The sequence below is a fragment of the Eulemur rufifrons genome, chromosome 1, assembly GCF_041146395.1.
Source record: "Eulemur rufifrons isolate Redbay chromosome 1, OSU_ERuf_1, whole genome shotgun sequence".
NCBI classification, from domain to species: Eukaryota; Metazoa; Chordata; class Mammalia; order Primates; family Lemuridae; genus Eulemur; species Eulemur rufifrons.
This window is the reverse complement of record NC_090983.1, coordinates 34719710-34747571: the sequence shown is the minus strand read 5'-3', so window position 1 is coordinate 34747571 and position 27862 is coordinate 34719710. Positions and strand designations below refer to the sequence as shown.

Here is a 27862-nt window from a genome sequence, read left to right as displayed (position 1 = left end):
AAGACATTTGCCTTTAATCAGTGCACCCAGCCCACCAATCAGAAAAAAACCTTTTAGATCACATACAAATTTACTTATGTATTTAACTAGTCATTCATAAATTTCACACACACTACTACATTATCATATTTAATATTCAATAAGATGCACACAAAATATACATTTTGAAATTTTTCAATAGAGAATGAAGTAGACATTGCGTTGCTCCCAGCGGATCATCTCACACACCTGCTGGGATGCCCATGCTCCCCTTGTTGGAATCTGTCTACCTTAGATCAAAGATCTTATCTAAGGATTGGACCATCTAACTCAAACTAGTGTATTCCCATCATCAAAGACTCCCCAAAACCCATATCAAGAATAATTTCCAGACTTAAAGGAAACACTGTGTATTGTTACTTCATTGACGAAGTCCACCAGAATGCATCTAAGAGCAAGGATCTTGGGAAATCTGTGTCCAAATAATGTTTTAAAATAATTCAAGCCTGTTCTTATATGTCCTAGTTTACCAACATTCTCTAATTATTCAACAAGCATCAATTATGCTTGGTTGCTTCACCTTTCAGTGCTGGGCAACTGGAAGAAACTAGAAAAATACTTGTTAACCACACAACTGGCTTCCAGCCAAAGTGGGAAGACCATCTTTGTTCTCTGGTATAATGTTAAATATCCAGACCTTCCCCTTCACTAGGCTCTTCTCTAAGAGTCAGATTACTCAGAGGCAGCATGCTGAGCACAGCAATCTCTTCTTGCTCAGCATTCTATTAAGCAGAACATGAATTCAGCTACCTGTCCTATAGAATTCAGAGATTCAAGATCTTTGCCAAAATCACTTATCTTTGGAGCCTGGCACTACCATGCCAGAAACTCAACAACCCTGTGGCTGCCCTGGCTGACCCTGAGAGGAGCCCTGGCCACACGGAGAGACCACATGTAGGTGCTCAGGCCAAAGCCAACACCAGCCACCAGACATGCGGTGAAGACACATCCAGATGATTCCAGCCCCCGTCTGCTGAGTCACCCCAGCTGACAAGTCTTTCCAGCTGAGGCTAGACATCATGGAACAGAGAAAAATCTATCCTACTATGCCTGTCTGAATTCTTAACCCACAAAATCCATGAGCATAATAAAATGGCTGTTGTATGTCACTAAATTTTGGGGTGGTTTGTTACACAGCAATAGTAACAGTCTCTGTGAGATTTAGAAGTGCTCTCTGAATTATCACAGAAAGAGAACATTCTGTTTAGTGTTAAATGGCCTTATTTATTTTCTAATTAAAGGCAACTAGGCAGTCATTTATGTATAATATATAGAGAATTCTCTAATGAGATTACTTATTAAACCCCATCATCATTTCCTTTGTGTACCAGCAAACAGTCAATTACTAGATTTGCAGAATAATAGTGGCAACGGTCACTTTACTGTCCCCTGAAAAGCAGCTCTTTATTTCTGTCTCCTCTCTCAGAAATGAATTAGCTCGTGATGTTATTGAATTGCTCCTTCTCCTCCAGCTCTTCCCCTTCTGTCTATTGCTCAGGCCAGGAACTCAGGAGTCTTTCTTAGCAACTCTCTTTTCCTTGCCCCTCGCATTTAACCCATCATCAAACCCTGAGCCATCTACCTTCATGGTATGCCCGGAAGCAAACCAAGGCTCTCCCTCTGAGTACATGGTGGCCTGACCACTGCCACCACCTTTACTCCAGGCACGTCATTTCTGTCCTGACTTCAGCTATGGTCTCCCCTCCCCCACCCTCGGTCTCACAGTCTTTTCTTCACACAACACCAAAAGTGACTTTCTAAAATATTCACCAGAACCTTTTGCACTTAGATGGAACCCAAACCCCTCACTTGGTTCTAATGACCTGGCCCTGCCTTGTCCCCTCTCCAACCTCCTTTTCCTCTACTCTCTCTCTCACTCTCCTGCAGCCACACTGGCCTTCTTTCAATTCTGGGAAATTGCCATTCTCTCCACCCACCCCTTGGGGCCTTTATCCAGCCTGAAACATTTCCTCTACCTTCTCACGGCCCCAAGTCTTAGCTTAAATGTCACAGCCACCTCAGAGAGCTCTTTCCTGACCCCCTTTTGTTCAGTATCATAGCACACTGTTGCCTTCCTTTATAGCAGTCTTCTCAGTTTATAAGTACCTATTGATTCATTTCCTTTACCTGTTTACTGCCTGTCTCTCCACTACACAGTAAGCTCTGTGCACCTGCGTCTACCGCCAGTGCAACCCCAGCACCTGGCATAGTGCCTGGCACATAGGTTCGATCAGTATATGTTGAATGAGTACATTTATTTGCACACTGTATAGCAGTGGACTGTGGTATCCTTCACCCTCACCCCTAGAAATTTTGTTTTCCCTTCAGTTTGGTTATGGACCAGTGGTTCTCCAAGTGTTGTCCTCAACCAGCAGCAGCAGCAGCACCTGGGAACTTAGTAGAAATGCAGATTATCAGGCCCCACTCTGGACCTCCCAGATCAGAAACTCTGAGGGTGAAGCCCAGTAATCTGTATTTTAACAAGCCTTCCAGGATTCTGATGCACACTCAAGTTCAAGAGCCACTGCCATAGACTATTCCAGAGACTCTCACTCTACAACAATGTCTCAAAGTGTATTCCACTAGTTCTGAAGGATAGTCCCAGGCATTCAGTTAAAATTAAAAAAAAAAAAAAAAAAAAAAAGAGGGAGGCATTCAAAGTCAAATAATGTTGAGAAACACTGTGTTCAAGAAGGTTAAACAGATTTCCTTACGTCAGGAATTCTCAGATCCTTTAATATGGCAATGTGCCTTGTAAATCATTAAAACACAAAGAAATTTGTGGTAGAAGTGCTTCCCAATTTTACTTGGCCACAAAACTTTTTTTCCCATCTGAACACTTGTCAGACTTGTTCTGGATTCTGAGAAATATGCTTTGGAAAATGCTGTCTAATGTATTCTTCCCCAGAGAAAATCTAACACCATTCCAATTCATTGTGCCTACAATGATACTAATAATGTCTGAGTCACTGGCAGCAATGGCTTTAAGCTTTGTGCATCTTTATCTCTTTTGATCTTTCTTAGTCTTGAAAATAAATGCATAATATTAAGCACATTTTCATATAGATCTTTTTAATATCAGTACAAAGAAATCTGATCTTTGTAAAAGTCTGAAGTGTTTATGAAGGCAAATATGGAAGAGTAGAAAATGGTGACAATTTCAAGTTGAATTAGACAGAGAGGCAGAGTTCAGGGTCTCTTGTCCTGTACTGGAGTAGGCAGTAGTGAGATTTGCTATTTAAATTGTGAAAGTTTCTCTAATGAACATCAGAGAACCACACTCATGTGTGGGGCTCTGGGAGAGCTTTGGTTTTCTTCCCCAGTTTATAGGATTGGAAGGGTGAAGATTCCCTGATGATGGAGTGGCAAACTGTGTAGGTGACTGAAAAATTATTGGTCCCAGCTGATAATCAGTAGCCTTGAGAAAGCTAAGCTGGCTTGGAAATAGGAAGTTAAAATGTTGACATCAAACACCCAGTGTTTACTTAATCAGAGGTAATGATTAGCTTCTTAATGAAATTTTACAAGCTCAGTTGAACACAGAAAACATTTGCTTCCCTAAAAGCAAATAGGTTTGTTTGTTTGTTGTAATCAGACATCTGGAGCACAGAAGACCCCCAGCCCTCAGGAGTTTGGAGGCAGATCCATTTAGAGACTTCCAAACTTTCTGTGAAGATGAGGGTGATCATGAAGATGGGAGAGGGAGGGTGGTGACCAACAAGTTTTGAAACAGCAGGATGTAATGCCACAGACCCTGACATAAATCTTGGGCACTTGTACTAAACCCAGCAGCTCTCAATGTAGAGGCATGGATGACCAAAGGAGCTAACATAGTCAGTGGTGATTCTAGAATGTCTGTTTGCGAAGGCTTTGGGATGACAGTCTAACTGGAACTACTTTTGCATTTCAGGCAGGCTGTTCTTACTTAGGTCATGTGTTAAAATTCAATATAGTAAAATTTAAAATTCAGTAAAACAGGGAAGGGAAGGATGAGTAGGTAGAGCACAGATTTTTAGAGCAGTGAAACTATTCTGTAAGACACTACAATGGTAGATACATGTCATTACACGTTTGTCAAAACCCATAGAAGGTACAACACCAAGAGAGAACTCTCATGTCAACTATGGAATTTGGGTGATAATGATGCATTGTTATAATGTGTCATGATGAGGTTCATTGATTGTAACAAATGTACCACTCTTGTGTGGGATGTTGATAGCGGGGGGTGGGTTATCCATGAGTGCGGACAAGCGGTATATGCGAACTCTCTGTACTTTCTGCTTAATTTTACAGTGAACCTAAAACTGCTATTAAAAAATAAAGTCTAATTTTAAACATTCTATAAAATAAAAAGTTTCTAAAGATGCATTTAGTTATATTTAATGTAAGATTAAGAAAATATCAATTGCCCAGATCAAAAAATACTATTATTATCATTATCATTACCATTGTTATTAGTGGCTTGAAGAAGGTAGTAGATGAAGGTGGTGGGTGGGCTTAAGAGCTCTCCGGCACCCCCCACCATGCCTGCCCATGCACTCCCTGACACTGCCGCTGAGTGGAGTGTTCTAGTGCTCCAAGAGTCCTGGCCACACAAGGAATGTGCAGCGATGGAACATTTCTACTTCTATTGCAGCACTGATATTTCCTTTATTATCTTGGTTTATAAATCTATCTCACCCACCTGATTATGTGATCCAGGGGGGCAGAAACCCCGTCCTATTTGTCTTATAGTTCTAAACCCTGACACAGTGCCAGGAACATGGTGGATGCTCAATAAATGTCTGCTGATGGAAAAGAAGTGAAATGGCCACAAGTTAAATAGATAATGTAACTGCCACATGTGTTTTTAATACTTTCAATACTCAAATTTAATAAAATTTGAGGAAATATGCTAATCAAATTTATTAATTTGCATTAAAAAGGCCTGCTTTGAAATTGTTAAGTGGCTAACGAAAGTCTGACTGTATCTTTAGAAACAAGATATTCATAGTACAGCCCCAAGATAGATTTCTATAAGCAAAATGCAAAACAGGATCAATCATGTGATCCTTCTAGAGAAATTTCACATTTAGCCAAGGACTACTGAGTCATTATTCAAAATTATGGATGATAAAATCTTCCTTAACTTTTTCAGTTCTATCTACAATTGTATCTACAGAATATTCAAAATCCTTTCTAAATAAAACTTTGTCCTCTAGCAAGTTCTTTTAATAGGAAGCTCAGAAAAAGGATATTTAAATGTGTACTAAAGAAAACCCAGGCACTGCAGTTCTTCTGTACCTTTATTTGAAGTCAAGTTGTCATGTTATAGCAAAAACAGACTTCCCTGACATTTTGGATCTTGTCAAAAGCCAAGGTCTGAACATTGCTTTAGGGCACCTTGACTTATTTGTTCTCTAGTTTCCCCTGCTTGAGACAAAAACCGTCAGGGTTTGCTAATATGGGAGAACCATACATTGAAATATATTATTCATTTCTGAGGGAATTCTATTTTTAACATACCAAGAACAAAATCACAGTTCCTTAAAAAAGAGAATTTTATAATTAAATGCATTCAATGGTGCTGAGTATAATTCACTCTCTAAAAATACAACTTACAATGATTTTATTTTTACAAAGAGTATAGTCCTTATGAAAACTTATAACATGGTCCCCTTTCTAACCCATTTTTTAAAGTGTACAATTTAATAAGTTTTTAAAATTTTTAATTGTGGTAAAATGCATATAACATAAAATTTACCATCTTAATTATTTTTCTAACCCATTTTTATTACTGGTAAAATTGTTAACACAGGTCAGACTCAGAGAGCCCACGACAAAAGAAGAGTGATATAGCTGTGATTGAAAAGCTCTGACCAATTCCAGCACTTTGGGAGGCCAAGGCAGGAGGGTCACTTGAAGCTAGGTGTTCGAGACCAGCCTGGGCAACATAGGGGGACCCGGTATCTACAAAAAATTTTAAAAATTAGCCTGGCATGGTGCAGGACTATAGGACTACTCCTATAGTCCTAGCTACTTGAGAAGCTGAGGTGGGAAGATCACTTGAGCCCAGGAGTTCGAAGTTGCGGTGAACTGTGATTGGGCACTGCACTCCAGCCTGGGTGACAGAGTGAGACTCTGTCTCAAAAAAAAAAGGAAGAAAGAAAAGAAATGAAAAAAAATATCTGACCAAGAATGGACCCACTGTGATAAAAATCCTAGAAGCAATGTTGTAGGAATACAAAATATATGACATAAATATTCATGTATCCACATAGATACATCTTGAACATATAATGTTGAGTGGGCAAAAGCAAGTTACAGAGGATGCAAACTGTTTGCATATGTCATGTTTTTAAAGACATACAACACCATCTATTGTTTTAGCATATATGAACACACATAGAATTAAGATTAGAATATATAAAGACAAGGATGAGGAGGTCATAAAAAACTTCGGGACAAGGGTTCCTTTTGGGGAGAGAGGCAGGGAGGGAAAGGATGGGTCAGGGAGACTAAAATAGGCTCCAGCCCTGCTCATCCGTTTCTAGTCTGTGCCGGCACTGCTGTAGGTGCAGGCGACTCAACTGTGAGCAAACCCAGCACAATCCTCATGGAGCTGTCAAGTTAGTGGAGGGAGAGAGAAGACAAATAAATTCACTGCACACGTCAGGTGGTGAGAAGTGCTAGGAAGAAGAGGTTCGAGGCTGAAGGAGGGTTGCTATTTTACATGGAAAGATCAAGGGAGATGTCCCAGATGAGGAGATATTAATGCAAAGACATGAATGACACATGGGCATGAGTACATATTTATATGGGGAGAAACCTCTAAATCTATAAAATTTTATAATGATTCTTTCTAAGTAAACATGGCATAGTGTTAACACTTATTCAATCTCAGTGGTGGGCTTATGGTTGTTTTCTGAATGTTTGAAAATTTTCATAATAAAAAAGAAGATTAAAAATAAAAGCCCACTGCCATCAATCACTGAAAGATTAGGAGGCAGGATGTCAGACACCTCCGGATCCCTCCAAATGGAATATCTTGAGCCTGTGACTGCAGGTTCTATTGCTTTGGGGGGCCTGTACATAGTGGGGCCTCTTCAGAAATAGCCAGTAATGGACAATACTGTCCAACCACTAGGTCATGCTTGCTCGCTTCCTGGCTTGTTTGCCTGTCTGGCTGGCTGTCTGTCTGTCTATCTACCTTTGCTTCCCAAGTAAAATGCATGCCTGGTCCAACACTGAGTGTCCCCAATTTGAAAGGGTCAAGGTTGGAAGATAAAGGGTCAATCTAACGTGTGCTCTAAACAGGAAAAAAGCATATATACAAAGCAAGTGCAGACACAAGGTGTAAACCAACATGAAGCCCTTATGACATGAGACAGGACCTCTGTGAGCTGTAGGGAAAAACACATGGTGTCTGTACCATTGAGCTTGAGAGCTGCCATTTATTACACACGACGGTGTCACCTTTCTCTCTCCCTTCCCCAGAGAAAGGGATATGGTATCTTAGTAATGTTCTATTCCCAGTAATGTTCTATTCAGCAAAGCGGAAAAATGTCACAGCTATGTGATTCCCTCGAATGCTTTTTTAAGATAACATAAATTGTCTAAAAGAGTATGTAAGAAAGTGTATGCTGTGTCAGCTCTAGTGCTATGTCTATAATAGGTCTTTAATGAATATTTGGTGAATGAATGAATGTATGCGAAGTCATCAATAGCAATATTACATAAATGATATTTTTTTGTACTCAGAGCATTTCTTAGGTCACAAAAGACTTTCATATGCCATGGCAGAGACTATTGGTTTTCCCCAATCTCTCTCTTTCTTTCATAATAGAAACCCTGATATTTAGCTGAGTAAATAACTACGCGATGTGGTTCTGGACCATACACAAGCAATCATGTCCTTAGTAGAAGTGCCCTTAAAGAGGGGGAGCATACCATTCTTCTACCTTCCTCCTTCCTGCTAGCTGGAATTTGGATGTGATGGCTGGAGCTCAAGCGGCTATTTTGGACAATGGGAGGGAAGCCATGCACCAAGGATGGCAGCACAAAAGGAAACGTAGACTGGATGGTGACACCACAGAGTGTCATACTAGTCCTAGACAGCCTGTCTCTGGACTTGTTGCACATGGGAAATAAATAAACTTTTATTTTACTCAAAACTATTAATACTATCATCTCATCTACTTAACCACACTTTGTAAAAAGTTTAGTATCATGTCCATTTTATAGAACTGAGGCCATTGAAGGTTAGTTGGCTTGCTCAAGGACACACAGAACCCAAGACTTCCGTCTTCAAGCCAAGCCCAGTGCTCGTTTCACTACACCCATAGTTGCATTTTGATGTGACTGACATGGATTATTTACCAATAAATAAAATACATCGAGCAGGGACGTACAGGCTTGGTTCTGAAGGAATAATATCAGGAACTCTGAATATGTGCATACGAGGACAGGGAAAGCCAGAAAGAAGTTAAGGAAGAGAACTAAAGAAGAAGGTAGCCTGTGTTATATTCAGAATGACTTTAAAAAATACTAAGTGAGAAACCCATACATCCTGTCCTACACTGCCAGGAATAGCCTTTTGAGCAGAAAACTAGCAAGTGACCTGATTGTAACCAGCTATGCACCCTCCTGGTAAAGAAATCTCACCCCCACCCCTGCCAGACTTCTACCCTAATTGACTAACATATACATTTAAGGTCTTAGCAATTTTTTTTCCTTTTAAAGTCAGTGTTTCAAGGTTGCGATGATAATACATTTACAAAACTACATTTGGAAGGCCCACTGGCTGTCATAATTATATAGTTATTTAACGTTTGAAACCTAAAACAAGAGATCCTTAGTAAAATCAGGACCAGCAGAACTAATTGATCTAAAATATACTTCATATCCTTTTAATTTAAGCATGTCTTTTAGAAATAATCTGAGTATGTGGTTACCTCTGTCCAACTCATTTTAAAAATATGAGTTATCACTTTTCCACAAAACTTCTTAAAATTTTTCTGATTAAAGTATATTCTCATTGTAAAAGAAATTGGAAAATTTGGAAAATAAAGGGTATCTGGCAACTTTTACTTGATTTTTATCCTAATCAAAACTAATAATTCTTTTGCCATAATTTATGATATCAAATGTGTTTCATATATCTAAATAAAAAGACATTAGATTTTATGATATTGTCATCTAGAATCTCATCCATACACATTTTCAGTCTTCAACATCAAAAAAGGGGGTCCCCCTTGAACTTATTCCAAGAGGGGGAAGCATGATGGTAGAAGAAAATAACTCTACTAAGATGGCAACACCACTTCCTAAGTCCCTTGAAATGTGATGAGAGATGGGAATTTTCATGACACTGAAAGTTTGCTATGGGTATAAGAACCATGCCATTGAAATGTGCTCTATATCTATTCAAACAAACACAATGAGTACATTTTAAAAGTCAAATCCTTACACTAAATGTAAGCAATTTTGAAAGCTTGATTTGTTGGCTTTCTTGTGATTGTGTGTTTATATAAATTTGTTTTTACCATTTATAAATACAATACATGCTCAGTGCAAAACATTTTAATAATACAAAAGGAATTTTTTAAAAACGCTAAAATCCCACTACCCAGATTCAACTATAATTAACCTTTTAGAGAACATTCTTCTATACCTCTTCTTATCTACTTATATATACACATGATAAATGCTGTTTGACAACTTTCACTGAAAAATATCAATATATCTTGCCAGGAGGTTGAGACCAACTTGAGCAAGTGTGAGATCTCATCTCTACAAAAAATAGAAAAATTAGTTGTGCTCAGTGCTGCACACCTGTAGTCCCAGCTACTTGGAAGGCTGAGGCAGGAGGATCACATGAGTTTGATCTCTAGCCTGAGCCACAGAGTGAGATCCTGTCTCAAAAAAAGAAAGAAAGAAAGAAAGAAAAAAAGAAAGAAAGAAAGAAAGAGTGAGTGAACAAACGAACCTACAGGCTATTTCCAATTTCTTGTTATTATTAATATAAACCTCACCGCAACAAACATCTTTTTGTGTATATAGTTGAGCAATCGTTTTCTTTAGGGTAAATTCCCCTGTGTGGCGTCTGTGCAGTTAGAATGCTGACGCATACTGCCAAGCTGCCCTCCAAAGGGCAGTACAAATTATTTTCCCCAAAAAGGCAACAGAGTGGTCGAGATCTGATTTTCACCTTTGCTGATATGATGGGTAAAGAATGACGCTGTATGGTTTTTTTGTTTTGAGTTCTTAGATTTCAGGTGAGGATCAGATTGAGCACCTTTTCATATATTTTTTGGTGATTTACATTTTTCCTTTAGTGAGTACGTGTAGCCTCTGCATGTTCTTTGCCCATTTCTCTATCTGGGTGTTTATCTTTTTCTAAATAATTTAAAGAGTTCTTTGTATGTTAGGAATATCAACATTTTTCACAAATATTGTACATATTTTTAGTTTATCTTTTAACCTTATTTATGATTTAATATATAGAAGTCTTTAGTTTTTATATATTTAAAGGTAAACCCTTTTCTAACATGGTTTTCATCTTTGTTATTATGCTTAGAAAGTCCTTCCCCATACTATGATTGTAAAAATATCTCCCCGTCTTGATAAAAAAAAAAAAAAAAAAAAAAAAGGTAAGGATTCAGCTTTATATTTTTACATCTGGCTAGCAGTTGTCTCAACACCATTTATCAGATAACCCACCTCAACCCCACTGATTGAAAATGCTACTTTATCCTATGCCAAATGTCCATGTACGCTTGGTTCTAATTCTGAACTCTCTAGTCTGTTCCACTAGTTTGTCTATTCCTGTGCCAGTAACACACTGTTTTGATTGCTGTAGTTCAATAATTTGTTTTAATATATTAATATTTTATGAAACTCTCCCCTCATCAATTTTTTTCAAAAATTTCCTAGCTAGTCTCACATGTTTATTCTTCTAGATAAAGTTCAGAATTACTTTGTAAAGTTTCCCCAACCCAACACCTACCACCCAATTCACCTGCACTGAATTTACAGATTAATTTCAAACAATTGCCATCTTAATGATTGTCTTCTTTCCGTATAAGAATAATGTGCCTCATTTATTCACATTTATATCCTCTCCCCAAATTGAATATCTAATGTGAAGAAAGGATCACATCATTGATTATTCAAATTCTCAAGCTATTTGCTAGGTATATCTTTTAATTGCTCGATTTTTCTTCATACTCTAAAAATGTCTAGCCATTGCAAAATAATGCTAATGCCATATACTTGGAATGTTTCCATAGCTCCAAAACACCCACATCTGTATGATGTGGAGGGTGCAGACTGCATACCATCGTTAAGATTTCTCTCTCTCAGAGGCTGGCTCTCCAGCCTCCACGGCCAGTGCTGGAGAAATCGGGCCTCAAGTTGCTGAACTTCCTCCACAGCATAATTAGTGACAAGGCTAACCAGACCTGCCTTCGCACCTTTTAAATGGCTGTGAAGCTTGCTCAGTGCTGTCTGGAGTTCATAAATCACTCTCTACAGGACACAGGTCATGGCTTCCAAACTGCAGCCTCACATCCTGGGCCTGGGTCCAACAAGGGGGGTGGGTGGTAATGACGGGGATGTGACTATATTGCCAGGCAAGTGCTGAAAGATGGGCACCTACCCTCAGAACAAAAAGCACCATTTCCAGAACTGTGAAGGGACAACCAGCTTCCCTCCCTCCCCCACCCCACTCCTACCAGTGAGCCAAAAATACTGTCAACGCTTGAAGAACACAGGCCACTGTGCTCCCAGAACACCAGGCTCTCAACTTCAGGACCACGGCCTTCACTTTCCAGATGCAAGTGGCCAGAGAAACCTTAATTGCTGAATATTTGCTGTCTTCATCCACAGTTAGCAAAACGGTGGCCTGCAGGCTGGAGTTGGCCCACAGATGTGTTTTCTTTGGCCTGCACATTGTTAGATCATCTTTTGGAACCAACATTTAACAATTTAGAGATTTCCTGTATTTTCTCTTAAAAACTTAAAATGTCTGGGCCGCACTGCGCCTGAATTCCTGCACAGCACTTGACGAGAGCTGGGCCATTCATCACAGGCACTGACTGGGCACTTCTGTCAGTTATGGGACGATGTGAGTTTGCCACCTCTCCCTGCAGCTTCCTTACTCCTAGCAGTTGCTGATTTAGGTCTAATTTAGAAGGTGCCCAGGTAGCTAAGCCACCGAAACAACTCAGGTCTTCATTCCTATAACAAATTCTTTCTTAAAGAAGAAAAAAAGTCGAGTAGGATATATATAGGTTAGGAAAAATACATAGCAATCTAGAAGCTTAAAAAGTTGGGCTTTATAGTTTCTATTTCTAATGTTTGAGGGAATTTGACATGATAGAATCAAGCTGAGAAAAATTTAGAGACGATTATTAAATTGATCACGTTCTTTGGGTAGAGTTATATTGAGTCCTCCTGGGTAGATTTTTAAAATATAATCCATGTTTTTAAAGAAATACTACTACATCCCAACACAAACACACACATGCGCGCGCGCACACACACACACACACACACACAAACAAATTATAAGTTTACTATTGATAATTTGTCTTATTTCTTTTAAAAGTCCCCTCATCACATAATGTCAGTTTCTTTTTTTCCTCACTTGGATCTTGAGACTAGCAGACCACCATTATTTGAATTAATTCCTGAAGTCAAAAACTGAAGCTTTAATGGTTTTTCTCCCTTTTGTTTACTGTAAGTTCTTTACTGACATAAGCTTAGCTTTCACCTGAAGATTTATTCCATTATAGTCACATATCATCCCTTCCCATCTTCGAATTGGAGAAAGTAAGCAAAATGCACCAATATACTTGTGTCAAATCCTATTAGAGCAAATAATAAACCTTAACAACTTTACAAAATTATTTTGTGGTATAAAATAGATGGATTAAAATAATCAACGTGGGGACAACCCAACTGTAAAATAACATTTTAAAAACTATTGAAACAAAATAAAATTGAGCATGCATGCACTGGGTATTAAATGATACAGAGGAAACAATTGTTAATTCTATTTGGTATGATAATGGGGGTGTGTGTATATGCGAGTGTGTGTATATTTCTGTTAATGAAATTCTTTAAAAAGAAATAAACATCATGAGTTTGCTATCACATGAGACTCACAAATCTTGGAACTGTAGTCTTTCACAGTTGTAAGAGTCTTTAAACATCACCAAATCTAGGCATGGAAAGGAGGTTTCTAGTTTATATGCCGACTTCAATTTAATTGTTTAATTTAACAGTGCTATCCTGAGAAGTTTTGATTGAAATTTTCAATAAGCGATGTTGGTCAAGGGCACAAAATAGGAGAATAGGGCCATATGTGCTAATATTAGTCCCCTTTAGAATGTCCAGTCTAATGGTCTTTCAGGGAGCTTATCACTTACCAAGTCAACTTGTTACTTCTTCAGACAGCTCTATTAAGTTATTTCTTATGTTTTGAGCTGAAATCTTATTTTCTGTAGCTTACAACCACATGACATAATGACAAGTCTAGTTCCATTACAACTTGACAGTGTTAACTTGAACTATTTGGGACAGCTCTCTTGTCCTTTCCAAGTCTAAAACATCACCAGTCTCTTCACCCATTCTTCATGTGGCATGGTTCCCCCCATCTTTGTCACTTGCCATTGAAGGTGTCAGTTTGTCTCTTCCCTCCTCCAGTGTGGCACAGTAAGACTGTCCTCTTCATGTCAAGCTGTCATGACATAATCCCAAAGATGCCTTTATTGAATTCAAATTGTGATTTTCAGAATCTCTGCACTCTTTGAAATTTTGAATTCAGGTGCTATTCACCTTGAGCTCAGTTTGGTTAGTCACATGGAGGAGGCTTCTAAAATCTTTCTAGTTATCAGCCATACCTGGGTCGATTTAAATGGATTTAAGAGTGTACAAAGGTCATCCCGTATTTCCAGGCGCTGGCATGCCACTCGTCATAGAAACCTTAGAAAGACTCATAGGACCCCTCCTGTCCTTCAGGGGCTCCCCAGATCAATCTACAGGTCTTCAATCTTACAAAGAGAACTGCCAATCATACAACTGAGACCTAAGGGTCACTAACTACACCAGCTGCTTCCTCTGTTCAACAATTTGTCCTTGTTGGAAGAAATGAAATATAGGTCAACACAAATTGGCTCAACATAAGCAATAAAATGGGTGAGTCATTCACTCAACATGTGCTCCAAGGAATGGACTAGGTGATTGAGCAAATGAGACGGAATGAGATAGTAACCATGACATCAAGCACATACAGTCATCCCCCGGTATACACAGGGGATTGGTCCCAGGGTCCCCATGTATGTCAAATTCCACACATACTCTATTCCCCCAGTGGGCCCTGTGGAACCCACATACACAAAAAGTCTCCATATACATGGGTTTCACATCCCAGGAATACTGTATTTTCTAGGCATGTTTGGTTGAAAAAATCCATGTATAAGTGGACCTGTGCAGTTCAAGCCCATATTGCTCAAGAGTCAACTGTAGTTCTTCAAAACTAAAACAAGATGTAAATAACTCAAGTAGTAGTCAAAAGTGATCAGTGAGGTACAAGAACTACGGGAGCTGAGAGAAAGGTAGGTTTCTTTGGCTAGTGTGGGGGGCGGGGTGGTAAAGAAGACATCGGAAAGTAAGTGAGAATTGGGACAACTTAATGCCCTTTGCTAACAACCACCTCCCCTAAACTACCTAAGCCGCCCCCAGCAAAGCATGTTGTTAGCATGACATTAAGAGGACACATCTGATAAGAGCATGGGATCAAATGATCTCCTTTATACACTCCTGAGGGAGGGGACACAGGGAGGTGAGGGAGGAGTCTAAAGAGGTATGAGGGGAACAAAAGGGACTGTGGTTCCCAAAAAGCCCTAACGTCAACCTAAGGAACTCAGGCCTTCCTTGTGCTATTCATTCATTCATTCAATCTCTCACGTGTTCATCTATTCTTCTCCCTTCCTCCATCCCCCTTCCCCACTGCCACATGCCCAGCAGCCCACAAATACGAAGCAAATTCCTAGTGTCCCCAGGCCTCAGTTCAGGCAGTACTGTATCAGATTCTCATGATTAACCCACCCCTTACATAGCATGCATCCGGAATTTTCCCTTTCAAAAATGCATCACAGTGTGATTTCTCCTTTGTTGACTTCTCTTCCATGTTGTAGCCCCAGGAGGGAAAGAGCTCATTGCTGTGTCCCTAGCACTTAACACAGTCTCAACTCAGTAAATAACTGTGGAATGAATAAGTCACCTCATAGACAAATAGTGGTATCACTGGAATTCCCTAGAATTCTGTAAGACGAAACCTGATGTGGCCACGATTGCTAACTACTCATCAAAATCCATGTTCTCTGACTCTTTTGGGACACACAGCTACACTGCGTCCCCACCCTTGCTTGTAATCAGGTGTGGCTGAGTTCTGAGTTCTGGTCAATGGAAAATGAGCAGATGTGACGTGTGCCACTTCTAAGCTGACCTATAAAAATCCTTCCGTGCTTTTCCTTCATGCTCTTTTTTCTCTTTGGGTTGGCAGGACTGCAGACAATCTGTACGGGGATCTTGGGAATTGAATGTTGATACCTGGAACTCTGTGCAGAAAAGAGCCACCCCTCTAATCTGTTTATAGGAGAACTGAACTTCATACATCAAACGTCCATCCATATGTTTAGAGGTCTACGTGTTACAGTAGTTAACCTATGTAACTACTTCGGTGATACAGTTGGATTTACAAGTAAAGTTAGTCTCTCCTAACCTTTACCAGCCAACAACTGTTTGTCACATTCCCAAAGGGAAATCAAGGCCATCCAGAGGCCAGTACAATCTTTTTTGGTATGTGTGATGGAACAAAATTTCTGTTTGCTCACAATTGTTAGAAAAAGATAGCAACTTGGCCCTTAGGCTTGCCTGGGCTTGGTCCCTAGCCACAAAACCGGCTGGGTAGACTCTGCTGATGTCAGAACACTGGACAGCAAGCTTGCCTGCCTGGCCTCGTCTCAGAAGTACAGGTCACATCCCACAGGCGCTGGACAAATGCCCAACTGCCTTCTTGAGTAGTCTGTCCCTGGCCTCCTTTGTGCTTGCCTTGCAAAAAAAATGTCACAAAACATTGTCCTATTGTTTTCAGTGCCAGCTGGGGAGAAGCTGCCAAAAGCTTTTGCAAAAAGCCACATCAACCTGCACTGCCATGGGACAACGCACCAAAGGACTCTCCTTTGGAATAAAGCATTCAGCCAACAGGATTAGACAAAGCTCCTCTTAGACTGAAGATGTATTTGATGATTTCTGTTGTTTCTACCTAACACTAGACATTTTAAAGAGAACTCCTCTCCCTCATACACTTAAGTATTTTGCAGTTGAACTACATTAAGAGAATTAGTAGCATGTACTGTTTGCAATTGCTTGTTCAATCCAGGTCTAGGAAATTATGAAAAGGATAAATCATTGACTAGATCTTTTTTCCTTTTTTAACTGCAGGTTGGTTGGTTTGTTGCAAGACCTTCCACACTCAATGGTTCTTAATCTTTTGAAGGTCACAGATCCTTTTAAGGATCTGATGAAATGACTTTTCACAGAAAAATATATATGTGCACAAGTGCACACATCTATTACCTGTGACTTCAGAGGGCACATGGAATGCCTAGTTCACCTATTGATCCCAGGTTCGTGGGCCCTCTAGGACATGGCTCAGCAAACTTTTTCTCTAAAGAGCCAGATGGTAAATACTTTTGGCTTTGTGGGCCACACATAGTCTCTGTCACAACTACTCAATTCTGCTGTTGCAGTACAAGTGCAGCCACAGATAACATGCAAATGAATGAGCATGGCCGTGTTCCTACAATACTTTATTTATGAACACTGAAATTTGAATTTCATGTCATTTTCACATCACAAAATATTATTCTTATCTTGATTTTTTACAACCATTTAACAAATAAAAACTATTTTTAACAGGCAGCCTGTAGAAAAAATGTATGTCGGACCATAGGTTGCCAACCCCTGCTGCAGGGCATAGTTTCCAAATATTACATCTGTATTTTCACTGACTTCTGATTGAAAATTACATTTCCTTCCATTATGGATATAGGCGACAAACCACAGTAGCATCAGCAGTACCTTGATTTCTTCTGTCACCAGTAGAAATCACAGGTATGTTCATATCACATTAGAATTGTTGCAGACAACTCAAAATATTAATTATGCTCATCACTAATTTTAAATCATGGTCATTATTAGATCTTCTATTGTATCTTATTGTTTAAATGTGTTGATGAAAAAGCACATATATTATTAGATTGTTAAATTAGATTATTAGATAGTTATTAGAATGTTAAAAAATTAGATTTTTAACATTTGGATAACTCTATTTCAATATAATTTATTTCTTTTCTAACCCTATATATTTTATTTTACGGGTTTAAAAACAGTATTCTGAGAAGCAGTCCAGAGCTTTCACCAGATACTAAAGGAGTCCACGGTACAGAAAGGGTTAAGAGCCCTTCCCTGCTCCAAATTAACAAACCACAGCATCTCTTACCAGAGCGTTCACATCTTCAGTCTTGTGGATGAGCATCCGTATCTCCTCTGGATCACCGCTGAAGATTGCTTGGACCAGTGGTGGCTGCAAACACAAGAGAATGGGAATTAGAACTACAATCAATATATTTGATTGCATTCAGATACCAATGGTGAGTAGAGGATATTTCCCCCTGAAAGTTTATCCAATAATTATCAATTGGCAGATGAAGATGAGTAAGACTCAGACCTACCCTCCCTAGAAGTCCAGTGTGGGAGAAATTTATATAAAGAAATAACTATAATATGATCTGAAGGCCATGACAGATTGTCACATCTCACCTGGGGCTATGAACTAAAGTGAGTGTAACATGAAAATCGCCCATAGTTGAAATTGTCCTTGATAAACATTTAAATTCCAACAAGGAAACCACCAAATATGTGGTTTTGTGTATATAGTTTCTGTATGGACTGAACTGTGTCCCCCCAATATTCATATGTTGTAAGCTCTAACCCCCCATGTGACTGTATTTGGAGATAATTAAAATAAAATAAGGTCATAAGGGTGGGGCTCTAATCCAAAAAGATTGGTGTTCCTATAAAAAGATGAAAAGACACCAGAGCTCTCAAGCTCCTCTGTGCCTTCATACAGAAGAAAGGCCATGTGAGGGCACAGGGGGAAGGTGGACATCCACAAGTCAGGAAGAGAGTCCTCACCAGGAACCAACCCTCATGGCCCTTGATCTTGGACTTCCTCCAGAACTGTGAGAAAATTATTTTCTGTTGGTTAAGCCACCAAGTCTGTAGTATTTTTTTTTTATAGCAGCCATGCAAACTAAGACAGACAATCCCCCACCATTCCTCCACTTCTTATTAGACAATGTTCCTTAGTAGTCTCAAAGAATTCCATTTCTAGAGGTTGCTAATGGCCATGTTTCTGGCCACCTGAACACTCCTTTCTCAATATTTGGAAAACCCTCAAAATTATTCCCCAACACTTCCCATGGCTTTAGCTAATACACTCTGGCTGTTTCAAACAGGATTATATCCACTGTCTGTTTGAGTAAGTGGTGTGATGGCAGGTTAGGGAGCGAGAGACGCACATTACTGAGCTCTTACTATTGTACTCCCCTACATTAAATAAGACCTCTACATACAATACAGGGATCTATACAGTGTGACGGAAACACAGCTGAAAGAGCAACTAGCTCTGCTTGGGTAGGAGGCAGGATGATGAAGAGAAGAGTATATCCAGCAAAGCTTCATGGAAGGCACCTTAAGGAATGAGTATGAGTTTGCAGACAGGGCAGGAAGGGCATTCCAGGCAGAGGGAGAGAAGGTATGCAAACGCATGGATGTGCAAAGAACCAGATATGTTAGAAACATAGTCATCAGCCTGGTGACTGGAGCGTGTCGACAAAGAGGAAAAGCGGTAGGCTCTGGAGTTGATGTTGGGTTTGGCCCACATGGTGAAGGATCTTGTTCAAAGCCAGCCCCACCACTCGCCAGCCACATGCTGAACCCATTTCCCACGTGCAGTCCGGGGGTGAGTGATCAGCGCTGCCAACCTCCCCATAGGATTGTTATGAGGATCAAATGAGATAACATAAGAGAAAATCCTCTGCAACCATACAAGCCTACACAAATCACAGATGTTTTCATTAAGAAATGTTTAACAATGCCAATGTGGAATATTTGACAATTTTTTTTAAACTTTAAAATCCTTGGCAATTACATACATATACACGCACACACATATCCACTCAAAACCTTTGGAAATACGTAGTCCTAGTAGACAATTAGACGACGGCAGTTTCCCCAAGTTGTCAACGATCATAAGAATCATCCAAGATGCTTATTAAAATAATGTTCCCAGATCCCTTTCCTGGGGATTCTGATTTAATACATCTGGGGTGGGGAACTGCAAATCTATTAATACATTTTTAACAAGTGCTCACCTGATTCTTAGGAGTTGGCAGCAAACACTGGCCTCAGGTAAAATCATTAGCACCACCTTCCTTGACCTCTCCCTGTGCTATCTACTTGGGAATCTGAGTCCTCATTTTCCTTCTAAACCTTCTTTTCTTTTCTTTAACTCTCCTGTTACCTTTTTTACAGGTATTGATGCTGTTTATTGTTAGTTTGGTGGGCCAATGTAAGTATTATCAGTAGGATATAGTAAGATTCCTTGAGGAAACACTATGTAAAAAATGTCAAATTGCAGATGAATATCTCAATATGCCAGGATTTGCCCATGTGTTTCCCCTCTGCCATAAAAGTTTCCAGCAAATGGACAGATGTATCTATTTTTTTCCCCAAGATGTTCTCTCAATTTTGCTTTTTGCCAAGGTGTATAGATAGTTTCTCAAATTGCTAACAATTAGGTAGCTGGAAAGAAGTCTTAAAAAGAATACAAGCTATCCACTAGCTCAGTCTTAGCTGGTTGCTCTGCCTAAAGACAAGGATATCCTTCCATGCTCTTCCTGACTAACCAAGTCTCTAGGTTACATCTGCCCCATGGTGAGAACCACATTTCACACAAGACACAGAGTCAGACACAAATTCAGGGCTTCAACAAAATACTGAATCTTGTTCATCTGATTCCTGTTTCTCTATATGCTGTGGTTCGTGGCCAAATGCTCACATGTGCATTTCTGCCTTTTTGAATCTTAAGAGAAAACAAACAACAAACCCCAACAACTGTAGGACCTTAAATAGAAGCAGAGTCTGACAAGATTTTAGGGTTAAATCAATAGTGGTCAATCAACAGTTGAGAAGTTAAGATTCTAAGGAATCAACTTAACCCAGGAGTTAATACACACTAGTCAGTCACTTTCAGGGAACACAATGAGGTGAGCAAAGCTTCCTACTCCTGAGTGTGAGGAATGCTTGCAGATATTCTGTTGCATTCACTCAGTCCTCACACTTCTCAAGGAAGGCGAGCCTTCCAAGCTATGGCTGGTATGTTCCCAAAAAGAGGCACCCTGACCAAGCTGCCAGAGAAGAATGCCAGTGCCAATTCCTCAGCAGGGAGTGGTGTGTAGACCTTCCCAAAGACCTCTGGGCCTAGCACTGCTAAAAGCTACTTGGTAGAGTATTTCCAATGCACAGAATTCCCAGAAGCCATTGGGAAGAAGAGTCTGAGCTATTGTTGGAACCCTCCCAATGCTGCCGTCGCATACCTGCATACATACGCCCACATGTATGTTCACACACCTATCTATACTCATGCACATATGCATAGAGATACATGTTGATTCACAAACAAATCCCTTTCCCTCTCTGTGGAACAGAAAAGCGCCTGTTCTCCACAGCCCAAAGCCTTGCTAGATGGACATCTCTAGCCCCAGCTATGCTGTGTGGCCACCGTGACATCATGGTCTTCACAACTATAAATCCAAGCATCGTGGGAGTCCAAAACGGAACTTCACAGATAACACACTTTGCTTGAATTGAAGCTGTGTGTCTGCATGGATGTACTTCTTGAACTAAATTACTGTGAGTCTTGAGCAAGTAGTATTTATTTTTTAAATATTGTGCATGTTTCTTTTTTTGTTCTCCATACTCCCAAATAAAACATGCCCAGAGTGCACTTTGGTATTCCCTTTTGTTGGAATTTTAATCCAATCCTGCTGACCTGAGAATAAATATTTGGAAAAAGATATACTTAAATACTGTCTGTATTACATGATTTTTTAAAGGGAGAATATTCTAATTGTAATATTCTTGCTCATAAGTATCAAGGATTTATATACTCTGTTGACCATTGATTTGGCAACCATTATAACTTTTGTAGCTTTTGCCTTAACCTTGATAAGGCTTAGAAGCAAAGCCTTACCTATCCAAGAGCAGAGTCCTAAGCATTGGCATATGAAGGTATTTCTTTAAGAAGTTTCACACATTTCAGCCCTAGCATACACAATGCAAGAGTGCTTTGTGTGCAATAGGCTACAAAACTGAATAAACACAAAATCATAACAAGGGTTAAACCTGTGAAAAATAAATAGTGGCAGGAAAAAAAGGAGATTCAGATACCATGAAATCATTGATCATCATTCCATAAAGAAATATAAATTCTTAAGAGAGGTATGCAGTTATTTCAGCTTCAATTGCTAGAATTTTCCTAGCATGCTTAGCAGCTATAAACTGGAAATGATTACCATATGCTGCAAATATCAGCACAGTCCCTTACCTAGATTCTCAAGGCAGAAGGATATTTCCTGGGCCTAATTTACCAATGGCACAAGGGGAATTTGTTTTTCAAATGCGACCTGTCCTTGTCTTTCAACATCACCAATTACCAGCCTCCTACTGCTTCTTCCAGGAGTGTTGATGGCTGCCTTCTAGAGGTGACTGTCTGCCAGGCTGATAACTGACCCCTCTAAGATAGAAGAGCAGAACAGAGGGGCCCTTGAATTTGGCAGCCATTATAAATTTTACAGCTGACCTTGCTAACACTTGGAACTGAACCCTTATCAGGAGAAAACCACTTTCTCTACTCATATCCCCTATCATCCCATCCAATTAAATCTTTTTTATCTTTACTCTCACACTGAAAACAAACTGAAAATACTTGATTTCCAAAAATAAGATGCTAAATCAAATGTACTCGTGATAGTTATTCTCAAACTTTGAAGTAGAGTTACAATTCCACTAGGGGGAGCAAGATGGTAACTTGTTACCTGGGAGATAAAAGTAAAGGTTCAGGTTGTGTAATTAAGGAAGTGAGGGAGTTGAAGGAGCCACTTTATTCAAGACAGAGAAGAACTTAAACTTCCGAGAGAGTTCTTAGTAAAAGTAAACACACACACCATGTACCATCAAACATACAAAAACTTTCCTATCAATCCCTGAGGGCTCAGGTTTTTAGTAAATAAGAATAAAGCTATATAAAACTCAGGTGCTTAATTATCATTTTCATCATCTGCAAACTCCAAATCAATTATGTCCTCAATTCCACTAAAAAATATGTTACTACTAGCAGCATGAGACACACCCTCCATTTAAGAATGAAGCCATCACAGGTTCTACAGAGAGAGCTTGGCTAGTTAGAGTACCCACCCACTCCATCCAGCAGTGACGTCACTAATGCCCCCCACCACCACCACCACCTGGCAAAATACCCTAAGGAAACCACCATCTTGATTTTTGCTAAAACCATAGTACAAAGCACTTCACTTTCCCTTTGTCAGAGCTGCATGCGCCTGACTAATAAATTGGCTTTGGAAGATGAGTAGAGTGACAAAGGCTATCACTGAGCGTCAGTAACTATGGCCAATGTTTAATAAGCCCAAGAAGCATCCAGAAGATGCTCCAGAATTTCCTTCTAAATTCCCGGTGTGTTGCTTGTCTTTTTCTGACTAGACTTAGTAAAGACTCCATGTCTAAAAGAAAACATCTTACATTCTAATCAGGAGTGGGTGTTGGGAATCGATCAATACCCAAGAAGGAAAAAATGATATTCCTAAACTTCTGTCCATACTTGAGCATTCTGAATACAGTATGTCATTAAAGCAAGAAGGGAGTGTTATTAGTAGCTAATAGCTGATGCAGCAATAATCTGGCCATGTGAAGCCATCAACTTATATGAACAAGCTGAAACACTCCATTAGGTAACAACTGGTTTTTGTATGAGGCAGCGCTTACATTTTTGCAAAAGGATGATAAAAATTTGATCGAGTCACTAGATTTAATGGACAAAACTTGCTGGCTCTATTCATGTGGGTCCCGCTGTGTGATCTGCTACATGGATGCCATTAAATATTTCCTGAATATAGATCACTCTTTACTTGGGGAGAACTTCACTCCATCACAGACAGATAATGATGGTCATAAAACCAAAATCTGTTTCTCTTAAGTACCATAAGAACTATACAAAATATACTGAGTCCTCATAAACATTTTTTTAAAAATCAGGGAGTGTGGCAGGACTACATGCCTACAAATGTCTCCTGTGGGCTATGCTGCAGAATAAATGTATATCATATTTCCAGTTATTAATAAAAACAGAAAAAGCATAAAATTTTAACTAATGGTAATACCGTCTCACTAAGTATCTATTTGTTCACTCCTGTGAAAAAGGAACTGTGTTTAAAAGGAACCATGCTTAATCAGAAAAAGGAGAAAATTAATTTATTACCTAAGCTTTCCCAAAATGAAAATAATGACTATAAAATTGTTATTCAAGGACCAACTACCAAGTTTTTGGAACATTCACATCCTTTGTTGCTCCTTCCTTTCCTGAGATTCTCCTTGGCTGTTTCTCTGCTCTTTTATACTATTCATTAGCATCTTCACCAGAGAACAGCTAACCCGAGGTAAAATAAAACCCAGGCATGTCAGCTTTGCTACTAGTTATTTATAAAAGGTTAGGCAAAAGGAAATGATGAAACAACTGTATCAGTCAAATTGAAATACGAAGGCAATGTTGATTTTTACTGACCTCCAACCTCTCTCTTTTTTTACTAGAGTAGGAAGATTAATGCTATGGTATCAGACCGACCCAGGATTAAATTCTAGCCATTTCAGTTTCAGTTTCCTCATCTATAAAATGGGGTTATGACAGTAATTTTACAAGATGTGTTTAAGAAATGGTATAATATATGCAATGCCCCCTGTGCAGGGCTGGACGCCTAGTGTACACTCAATAAAAATAGTGATTATTTTTGACTTTGAGTTAAGCTCAAAAACCTTCACAAGTAAGTACATTATGTCCACCCTACAAAAGGAAAAATAGGGGATTTTGAAAGATCTCCTCAAACATTACAGAGCAAATAAACTGAGTTAGGATTATAACTCACTCCACACCACCTCTAAAGGAGGAGCCCATCATACTGGGAGAGAAGCTTTCATAGACAGGGAAGCAAAAATCAAACTGAGCCTAGCTCCGTCTTTGCTATACTGGGCAGCCTCAAAAATGTTGCCATAGTCTCTCTGTGCTCGGAAGTCTAACCTACAAACCAGTAATAACTCACTGAAATAATACATCATCTCTCTATGATTAATCAAAATGTGCCATTATTATGCCTGTTTGATGGGACTTGAGATTGTAATTTTACTACTTAAGGTTATTATAAACATATGTAATTACACCTTTCTTTTATGATCTTCTGATGGTCATGAAGGAAATAAATTCCCTGTTTGGAGTGAGTGGGTCAAATGATTTGCCTATTAGTGGCAAAGTTGAGACTAGAACTTAGTTTTCCTGATTCTCCCAATTCAGGACTTTCTCTCACGTGTCATGTTTATACCATAATAACATCATATAATATATATAACTCATGATCCAGGAATTTAACCTCAGTTTCAACAATTTCCTTATGGAGAAATATTATACACTAAGGAAAAAGCTAGCATATATGATATATATTCTCGCTTTATATGTGTGTGTATATTTACACTATATAGTGCCTAAATATATGTATATATTTCTAGCTGTAGTTCCTCTACATCAACAAAATAGCTAGCAATGAAACAATCTTACCGAAAGACAGAAAGCAAAGGTTACAATCTTTCAAAGTAGGGAGGTTCAGTGTGGGTTTGAGTCATCAAAAAGATGGAGAAGGTGGGTGCTAAGCTGAATTTTGAAGCAATAGACTGTGGAAAAAAATCTTTGATGTTGGAGAACAATATATGGTGAGGTTAAAAAAGTGACTAGCTGTGTGGCGGGGGTGTGGCACGTCAGCATAAAGAGTTTTAACCCCAATCTTGTGGGCAAACAGGAACTGGGGTCTTGAGCAAGAGAAAGGAATGGAGTTTCTGCAAACATTTAAGCTGGCCACAGTGTGCACAGAGCAGCAGAAGAAGAGAGATTGGAATTAGAGACCCAGTGAGAAGACTGCTGCCACGATCTGAGCCATCACAGGAAAGAACTTCTCTGTCTTCCTTCCTCGCAGGCTACCCAGGTGCTACTTACCGGGATATGGTGGAAACAACAGACCCTGTTTTCAGTTCTTTGATGTCTGCTCTATTCCTGGATGCAAGTTTGGCACATAATCTTGGCCACTTTCCTTCATTTTTTATATATAGCCCAAATCTCCTGCCCCCGAGACACTAATGTTTCCAGGTGAAATCGAGGTTACTTCCCTTAGTTCTGGAACACTTCCATTTTTCCCCCATAGAACCTCTGCGGATGTAAGCTCTGTTTTGTCAGACATGTCACTTGATCACTGAATTTAAATCATAACATTTCAAAAATAGGCCACATCCATAAAGAGAAAAGCAAAGCAAAACAAGGCAGAGGTACTTTGCCAAGTGCCATATTTTTATCAGGATCTCCTGCCAACTACCCACATCTTTTTTCACTCTGTCTAGTTTCAAATGGCTTGAGATCAAATCTAAACTTTAGCTCGGTTAATTAAATAGTGTTGGGGAGTTAACTTCTAAAGAAAGTTAATTTAAGCAAGAGCACAATGGATCCAAGACTTTAGTTCATACAGAATATTTAACTCAATGTAATTTTAGCAAAACAAAAAGAACAACAATCTATATCTCTATAAGAGTTTCCTGTTTTGAAAAATTGTTATAGAAGTTTTATTTCCTATCTTAGTTTTGGTTATATTCTTTGTATAACTGTATCTTACAGCTTATTGAATTCATGTGATTTCAAATATGAGAAATGATTTAATAATGTTAATCAATATAAACAATTTTAGTGATGTTTGTGGCGGAAAAACTATATGGCAGAAGATGATTTTCAGGGTTGTAGGAATATTCAGTATAAATTCTTTATTCAAATACAGAAAGTAGTTCTCTGTTTTAGGATGCATTGTAAAACATGACTTTTTATTAAAGCCTGGTATGTGCATCTCTTATCATAAAAAGGGCAACAATGAAAAATATTCCTTACAAAAAATGGCAGACAATGATCCATAACTATAGTATTATTTCCTGCAGTCTTGAGTAATTATAATTTTTGAGACTCTCAGAAATTGGAAGCTACATAAAGAAATTCAAATGTCCTTTAAAAACAACAAAATCAATATGTAGAAATAAAAGGTAGTCAGTAGAAATGTGGCAATCTCTTGCTGTATTGGAGAGGGTTGGAATTACCATATATGAGACATATGGGTTAACTCATCACATTAAGTCCTTCATGATTCAGGCAACTCCAAATTGGGTTTGTCTAATATTTGTTAGTACCTGGATTCTTCCCAAACACCAGCAAGCCACTTTTTACACAATCAAGACTTTCCAAAGCCCATCATAATTTTCCTTTCAATCCTCTCCTTTCTTTCTATGGTTCTTTTTCTTTGAATTTCATGTGCATTCTTGGCAGTTAAACCCTCACCACCTCTCCACAAGTGAGGGATCAGGGACCTGTGCACCTTCTTGGTCACCTTCCTGGTCCTGGTTGTTCTGGCCACTCTCAAATCTAAGCCTTGACTAGCACCTGGATTAGCCTCTGCCTGAGATGACTGGAGGGTCCCCTGCTGCCCAGAAAGCCAGAACGGTCACAAGGAATGCGAATCTATTAGAGACTCCCTCCGTGGATTCTTCCAGGAAGCATGTTGTCAATTTCCCCACCCAAAATCCTGGCAAGGGCATTCGGTGATAGATTTCAAAGGGAAACGCTAAGACAGCAGGAAGAGACGGGAGCCTAAGAGACTGAAAAACATTAGATAATATAAAATGGGAAATTCTACAAAAAAAAAAAGGACAGTCATATCATATTTCCTCGTGGAGACATCAACCCTGTTCATATTTCCTTTATTTCTCTACACACTACCCCCTCCAACAAGAGATGAAAGATATGTTTTCTAAAACTTAATCTGGTACATTTCAGATAAACATATCCAATTCAATTCAACAAAGATTTATTAAGCATAAGACATTTACTAAGTGTAAGAAATTCACACACTGAGATGTTTTAGTCAGTTTCTCCCGGGAATGAGTTCCCAAGGTGTAACAAGAAGTATACAAGTATACACAGCTAGAATGTAAGGCAAACACCGCAGGAGAAGTACACAGAAAAGGGAGAGACATTTCATCTGGCCTCCTGAAAGATGCAGCCTTTAAAATGAATATTGGAGACTGGAGAGGATTTAAACAGCAGAAATGAATGGAATGGGAAGGAAATATCCCTTCTTTCATTCAGAAGACTGTGAACAGAAGCTGGGGAGACTGATCAGGCACAGAGAACAGTTTTATTTGGCTGGAGCATGACAGAAAGGAGGTAAGCTTAGGAGTAGACAGGGATCCTGTCATGGAAGGCCTTGAATGGCAGGCTAAGAAATTTTGACTCTCTTTTGTAGAACTGGGGAGCCATGGATGGGTTTTGAGCAGAGGAGTGACC

General features: G+C 39.2%; 1 protein-coding gene across 1 annotated transcript in view; it reads right to left on the bottom strand.

Moving 5' to 3' along the window:
- The window catches only part of ANKRD44 (ankyrin repeat domain 44), a 277984-nt gene that overhangs the window by 151640 nt on the left and 98482 nt on the right, over positions 1-27862 (bottom strand). The window contains exon 2 of the mRNA XM_069468977.1: positions 17591-17674. Coding sequence (XP_069325078.1) covers positions 17591-17674 — 84 coding nt within the window. The remainder of the gene's footprint in view (positions 1-17590; positions 17675-27862) is intronic.